The 7,406-nt window shown below is 32.8% G+C and overlaps 1 protein-coding gene across 2 annotated transcripts in view; it reads left to right on the top strand.

Moving 5' to 3' along the window:
* The window catches only part of PCNX (pecanex homolog (Drosophila)), a 171,172-nt gene that overhangs the window by 55,279 nt on the left and 108,487 nt on the right, over positions 1 to 7,406 (top strand). The window contains exons 8-10 of one of the 2 annotated variants that reach the window (XM_011983136.1): positions 3,373 to 3,463; positions 5,245 to 5,302; positions 6,733 to 6,950. In XM_011983136.1, coding sequence (XP_011838526.1) covers positions 3,373 to 3,463; positions 5,245 to 5,302; positions 6,733 to 6,950 — 367 coding nt within the window. The remainder of the gene's footprint in view (positions 1 to 3,372; positions 3,464 to 5,244; positions 5,303 to 6,732; positions 6,951 to 7,406) is intronic. The other variant, XM_011983137.1, reaches the window with a different exon arrangement.

Here is a 7,406-nt window from a genome sequence, read left to right as displayed (position 1 = left end):
CTGGCATATCAGCTTTTTGTGTATGTGTCTTTAGAGATGCAGACCCTTGGCCAGTATAATTTTTACAAGTCTGGCATATCAGCTTTTTGTGTATGTGTCTTTAGAGATGCAGACCCTTGGCCAGTATAATTTTTACAAGTCTGAAATTCCAGTTTGTAATCTTGTTTATTTTGTTAGAAATTGATTTTTTTTCTCCTTAAATCATGACAGAGGCATTCTATCAGATATAATTAATTGGTTACAGTTGAATCATGATGAGATGGCTTAGTTTATAATCCAAATTCATGTGAGAAGGACATATTTCTTTGCTCTGCTTTCTTCTCTGTTTATTAGAAAAAATTAGTATTGAAGCATTTTTCTTAATGCAGAATAATATTAAAATAGGGGTATTGTAACGGCACATTTTACTTTGGACCTAAAGTTTAAATATGATGGTTTTAATCCCAAAAGAAATAGTAAAATTGCTGTGTATGCCAAGAAAACTTGTACAAATTTAACATAATCTTTATAAACCAATAGTAATATATATTTATTTCTGGTTGGTTATTTTTTAAGCTGCCTTCAGTAGGTTACATTAGCACATTAAAATACATTTTTAGTGTAATTTTTTTCTAATGTGTTCATCTTCGGAGTAAAATTTGGTACTTCTAAAGTACATAGAATTGTTCTTTTGGAGTGAAGTTGGGACTACACCATGAGGCCTTATTACAGTGTTAGTTTGTTCTGATAAGTGCCATGTGTATTTTTGAGAACCTAAACATGCTTCTGCTTAATAGACAAAAGTCTCTTAAGGAAAAGAAGAAAAGCACTGTTGAAGTCATGTACTTCTGTTAAAATCATAGCCTCCCTTTTAGACATATTTATGCTTCTGCTTAAATTTTTAGATTTTATTACTTACTAGTAATTTGCATAGAATCATTCAGAGTTGTAAATTTAGGTAGTAATAGAACTACTCAATTCTTCCAACTCTCTGTCTCGAAAAGCTTTTTTTTGCATTCTTTATGTTTACTTATTTAAAATGCAACTATTTCTATATAAATTTAATATTAGATATTTATACATAAAAGAAAACATGGTAGTATAATGACATATTCTTTTACTGTTTCATCTGAAAATTACAAAGATAATATCTTTAGCTGATTTTGTTACAGATACATATTATTTTTAGTATACCAAGAACAGAACGTATATATTAATAAAAATCCTTTGGAAAGCTTAAATGCTGAGAAATACTACGACAGTTTAGGTTCTACTGAATACAGAATTAACTTATTTCTAAAATACGTATAAAGTATGTTATGACAATACATTTATGCGTTCTGTTCTTACTGAGTTTCACATGGAGTAACCAAGCCCTTTGCTCTTTGTTAATCTATGATTTAGTCATTTAATGTAGTTAATAATAATTCTGCATTTATGCAATCCGTGATTTTGAGCAGATATTTCTTTTTTCTCTTAATGTAAGTTTAATTATGATAGCACCGTTAATTATTGACTATCCAATAAATGAATACAGAACAGAGCATAAAAACTACAATTAAAAAATTTTTAAATTTTAAGTGAGCCAGTATTTTTAATTTTTTTTGGTAGCAACTTCTGTAATTCACCCTACCACTTTAAAAAAGTGATACATCTAAGAAGTAGCCAAGCTGACAGCTTGTATCATTTCATTTTAGCTCATTAATGCAGTTTCTATTAGAGGTGCTAAGGATGAATGACTTATGACTTAAAGACGGGGGTGGGGGGCATCTTAAATAACTCACATCTTGAAAAAAGACAGCAAATGAACTGAGCATTTCATAGAAAACTTTTTTTTCCCCAACTTATCTCAAGAATATATTATTCTGACAAAAAAAAATGTGGCTACAGAAAACACCATAACTTTTATGATCCATAGAACATACTCAAATAATTCAAATTGTTATTTTTTTCTGGTTCTAGTCATTTTAAAGAATGAAGTAATGCTTGAGATGTTCTGTAAACCCTTAGTCATATTAGTACATTATAGAGTATTTCACTTAAATAAAAAATCCTTATTGCACACTCTTTGCATTGTAGGCATGGAGAAAAATCTGACTTTTAGCCTTGCCATCAAGTCAACATTGCCGTTTAAAATTCCTATTTTTGGCCAGGCGTGGTGGCTCACGCCTGTAATCCTAGCACTTTGGGAGGCCGAGGCGGGCGGATCACGAGGTCAGGAGATCAAGACCATCCTGGCTAACATGGTGAAACCCTGTCTCTACTAAAAATACAAAAAATTAGCCAGTGTGGTGGCAGGTGCCTGTAGTCCCAGCTACTTGGGAGGCTGAGGCAGGAGAATGGCGTGAACCCGGGAGGCGGAGCTTGCCGTGAGCCGAGGTTGCACCACTGTACTCTATCCTGGGTGACAGAGTGAGACTCCATCTCAAAAAAAAAGAAAAAAAAGATTCCTATTTTTAACCTCATTAATTCCAGCTAATAAAATAAAAACCTCATAAATACTCAAAAAGCACCCTGGACTAGACAAAGTTGTTGCAGAATTGTACACCTCATTTCATTGCCCTCGTGGAAATTTAATTAATTTATGCTCCCTTTTCATCACCAATATGGCTACCATAGATCCTCAGAGGGGAAGAATACATCTCAGGCAGTATGTAGAGTTTTAAAATTTCATTATCAGAAATCATTTGATATTATAAAGTTCATCTTAAGAGAATTAAAAAAATCTATATTCATATGCAACATTTGCAATCAATATGATTTTTAAAGCTTTTGTCAGTTTCATAGTGATACTTGGTTATAGCAATTGCTGTTTCTAAATGTTTCGTAGTGCTCTTGTGGTAGAAACATACAAGTAATGTTCATTAAATAATATAATTTAATTATCACCAGCAATACTAGCTCTTTCAATTCACTGACCTTTCTTAGATACACTTGGACACTTTTCTTCTTAGAAACACAGCTCAGAATGCAGTCACAGATTTTGTGGGCTTGTAGTTTGAGCTATTTCAAACTTAAGAAGCTTTGCAAATGGCTACTCACCCCCTGCAAGTAGTTGTCAGGTGATTTTTAAACGTTAAATTCATTCATATGATCACCTGAATAGAGAATGTGCTGTGGGAAAAAGAAAAAAGAGATTGATATTGCAAAGCTGACTTAAGTCCCTTCCTTTTAATACCTGATTTTGTATGTCGATGTTTTAGCCTACTGTCCAACATTCCTTTTCAACTCACATCATGCTGAATTACATGCAGATTATTGTTTTAAAAATATTTTTTTATAAAGGTTATGATATGTTTTCTTAGGATGTAAAAACTTACGAAATTTAGTATATCGTGAAGGGAAAATTCTGAGTATTCTAATGGCTTTTTAAAATAATCATTTATTTGCTAGGTAAGTTCTCTTCTACGCTGTATGAGACTGGTGGCTGTGATATGTCACTTGTGAATTTTGAACCAGCAGCAAGAAGAGCATCCAATATCTGGTATGTGTGAAGTCATATTAGGAGTGTATGTACTTTCATATGTTTGCCATGTTTAATGTTTTTAAGCCTAGAACTATAAAAGTTAATTTTTTTGTTTTTTATAATTGTTTAATGTTGCTAACTGACAAATAAAAATTATAAATATTTATGACATACAACCTGATGTTCTGAAATACTGTATACATTGGCTAAATTGAGCTAAAATTAACATGTATTACCTCACATACTTATAATCTTGTTTGTGGTGAGGACACTTAAATCTGCTCTCTTAGTGATTTTCAAGTATACAGTACATTGTTAACTGTAGTCACCAGGTCAGATATAAAAGTTATTTTGAAAACATCTTTATATTTACTCTAATAATTTGTCATAGTGCATTTGTTTCTAAAAACTTAAGGTAGATTTTTTTTTGCTATGGAAAAAAGAAAGTATTATTTTTAAAACAAAAGCTATTCTGTGTTTTAAAAACTAAATCAAGATATCCCAAAGATCTTATAGGGGCACAGTGTTTTCCCACAGTGTCAAATTTAATTGTAAATTTCATGTTCTCTATATATTGTATAATGTATAAAAGCTAATCAGGACTTACTCTTCTTATAAGTTCTTACATAACTAAGTTCAAGCCTGTCAGTTCTCTTTCTTTATGTAATTTTAAAATTTTAATTCCTTCTAAGTGTTTGGTCAGGTACCTTTTTAAATAATCATCTTTCATTTTGTTTAAAATTTCTTTTACTGGCTTTAAGGAAGAATTTCTTAAAATATGTCTCATATGTTACCTTTAGTTTCTTCCCACCCCCCCGAAGGAATTTGTAAGATAATGAAGTCAGGAGAAGAGCAAATAAATTAGAAATCTTGATCATATAACACAATTATAGTTTTAGAAGGTGTTAAAATGTTTGTTTTCTAAAATTTTGATCTTATTGCTTATCTATTCAAATTGCACTTTGAAACCTGTTCTTGATTAATGAGCTTTCTTTCCCCTCAAGAGTTATTGATTCTTATTTTAGGACTTCTGTTTAATAATAGATCACATCTATTTAAATGTTAGACATCTGTGGGCTGTTTACTTATTTTTTTGTTTTGAGGGACCATTTGAAGCACTAAAATATTGCAGTCATTTAGCTTCACATGCTAAAAAAGTAGAACATATAGATAACTATGCTCTTTAAGCTCTTTTGGTCTAGTTTCAGAATTCACCCTCTCAAAAAATTATTAAATTGTACTGTTACCCTGATTCTGTAACAACGGAAACAGTAGGAGGATGGAGGGATAGAAATGCTGTTACTATGTTTAATGTAGTTCAAGAGAACAATTCCTTACACCATAAATGTGGTAAAGCCTCAAGTTTTGAAATCCAAACATAACTGAACTGTGGAAACTGAATTATATTGTAGGTTATTACATTATACTTAAATTTATTGTGTCTTTACTGGCTTCTGGCAATATGTTTATTGCTTTCTTTGGATTATCTCATTTAAACACTTTCACAAGAACCTTGTGATACAGATAGATACTATTGTCATATGTTACTGAAGAGGAAACGGAAGTATGAAGAGGGTAGGTAACTTGTCCAAGATCTCATTCAGTTGAAGAGATTTGAATGTAGTCACTGACCCAGAGGCTATGCTCTTATCACGACTCTACGAAAATGCTATTTTGCATTTTGAAGTTAACATGGAAAAGTGAAGATATGTGAATCTCATGTGATTGTTAAAGGATATATTTTTCTTTCTGTTTGACAAACTGTTTGTTCCCTAAAAGTCTTTTTTATTTTATTTTAGTGACACAGATTCTCATGTATCCAGTTCTACCTCAGTTCGATTTTATCCACATGATGTGGTAGGTTTTTCTTTATTTTTACAACATGATAAATTTTCAGATTAAATCTGAAATATATATTTTTATAGAGAGCTATAAAAGCCATAAAATTGATGAAGTTACAAAAAAATGTTTTGAAAATATGGCAAAATCACTTTGCTGTCCTCCAGTTGCTCTCTTTTTCTAAGTCCTTTGGTAAGAAACCAAAGTACAAGGTTAAGAAGCCTTGGGATAGAGTATTTTAAAAAGTATTTTGGAAAGTATTTGTCAGTGCTTAGAGATAGAAATGACTGTGTTATATATTGGAAGTAAATTTTCTCAACTATACCCAGATACATGTTTGAAAAGTAAAAACCGTCCCTACTTTTTGTCTATAGTGTATTCCAGGAAACTCCATAGGAAAGCAAACATGGGAAGATGATTGTTTTATTGTTTTCTACTTTTAAATGGTATGGGAACCTTGAGATAGCAAAATGCTGCCTAGTGCTGTGCCAGATACAGTCAACTTTTGATGCTTTCTGAGGAAAAGAAAACTGGTAAACTGATGAATGGATGAGTTGAAGTTAAAAGAAATGTAGTGTAGTAATTTGTATAGCCTCAGGTGAGCAGCTTGCCAAAACAAACAAAAAAAACAGAGGGATTTGGAAATATAGTAACAACAATGATGAGAGACTATGGGAAGAAATGAGAGTTGCTGCCATTGGATCCAATGCAGTGGAGCTCAGATTTAACACTGATAATGAGGTTCAAAGCTTAAGGAGAAAAGACTATAAATTGTGACAGGGAGAAGAGAAGCCACTAAGGATTCACAGTAAGTGGTTTTAATGGATTCACTAGCTATACGGTTATAAAATCTTAAGATTTTTTCTTAAGCATTCCCTGAGAAAAATCTTAAGATTTTAAACACTTTCTAGTCAATTATTTACAAAAGATTTATTGATTAATTAATTTTGTTTTAGTTCACTTTTTATTGTCACCTTCTATAGTTTCTGGTAGTGATAACATATTCATAAAGAGTAGGCTGGGTGCAGTGGCTCACGCCTGTAATCCCAGCACTTTGAGAGGCCGAGGCGGGTGGATCACAAGGTCAGGAGTTCAAGACCAGCCTGGCCGAGATGGTAAAACCCCGTCTCTACAAAAAATAGAAAAAATATTAGCCGGGCATAGTGGCAGGTACCTGTAATCCCAGCAGCTCGGGAGGCTGAGGCAGAGAATTGTGTGAACCAGGGAGGCAGAGGTTGCAGTGAGCCGAGATCGCGCCACTATACTCCAGCCTGGGTGACAGATGAGACTCCATGTCAAAAAAAAAAGTGTATTAGAGAAGAAAATTAAGGGGCTTAGATAACTGATAAGCTAACTGAGTAACTCTTGAATTATGAAGATATTTTATTTTGAATAAACAAATAAATATTGAAGATATTTTAAGCCTTTCAATGCTGACTTTCTTTTAGCTCTCTCTCCCACAGATTCGGTTGAATAGACTATTGACCATTGATACAGATTTGTTGGAGCAACAGGACATTGATCTAAGCCCTGATTTGGCAGCTACGTACGGCCCAACAGAAGAAGCTGCCCAAAAGGTTAAACACTATTATCGCTTTTGGATTCTACCCCAGCTGTGGATCGGCATTAACTTTGACAGACTCACACTTTTGGCCCTGTTTGATAGGTGAGATTATAGTGTGATATTAATGATATATGCAGATTTTATTTTTAAGGTGAAGTGTCCAGGTTTTTAGGTTATCATGTTGGGAGATGTTTTCTGATTTTGTCCTCTTGAGATAAAAGTTAAGGTAATAGGGCTTCTAAACATTGACTGTCTTAAATCCATTAAAAATGTTTTGGTTGCAATTTCAATATCTTTATACAAAGAAATTATTTTTGTTAATCAGTTAGACTCATACAACTGCTACTCAGAAGCCAAAGAATATGAGGTGTTGATGGTCTTAAGGTTATAGGTAATATGATGCAAAGTTCTATATAACAGTTATAAGAGGAAACTTCTGTTTCCGGGTTTCTTAACACTGCTACCTTAATGGCAAACACATGAGTCTACTGTATTACAAACTTGGTGACCAACAGCTGCTTCCAATCAACATAGAGTAACAGGATTGAATTTATCATC

The sequence above is a fragment of the Mandrillus leucophaeus genome, unplaced genomic scaffold (genome assembly GCF_000951045.1).
Source record: "Mandrillus leucophaeus isolate KB7577 unplaced genomic scaffold, Mleu.le_1.0 Scaffold246, whole genome shotgun sequence".
NCBI classification, from domain to species: Eukaryota; Metazoa; Chordata; class Mammalia; order Primates; family Cercopithecidae; genus Mandrillus; species Mandrillus leucophaeus.
The sequence above is the reverse complement of the archived record's forward strand: the minus strand, read 5'-3'. Positions and strand labels throughout refer to the sequence as shown.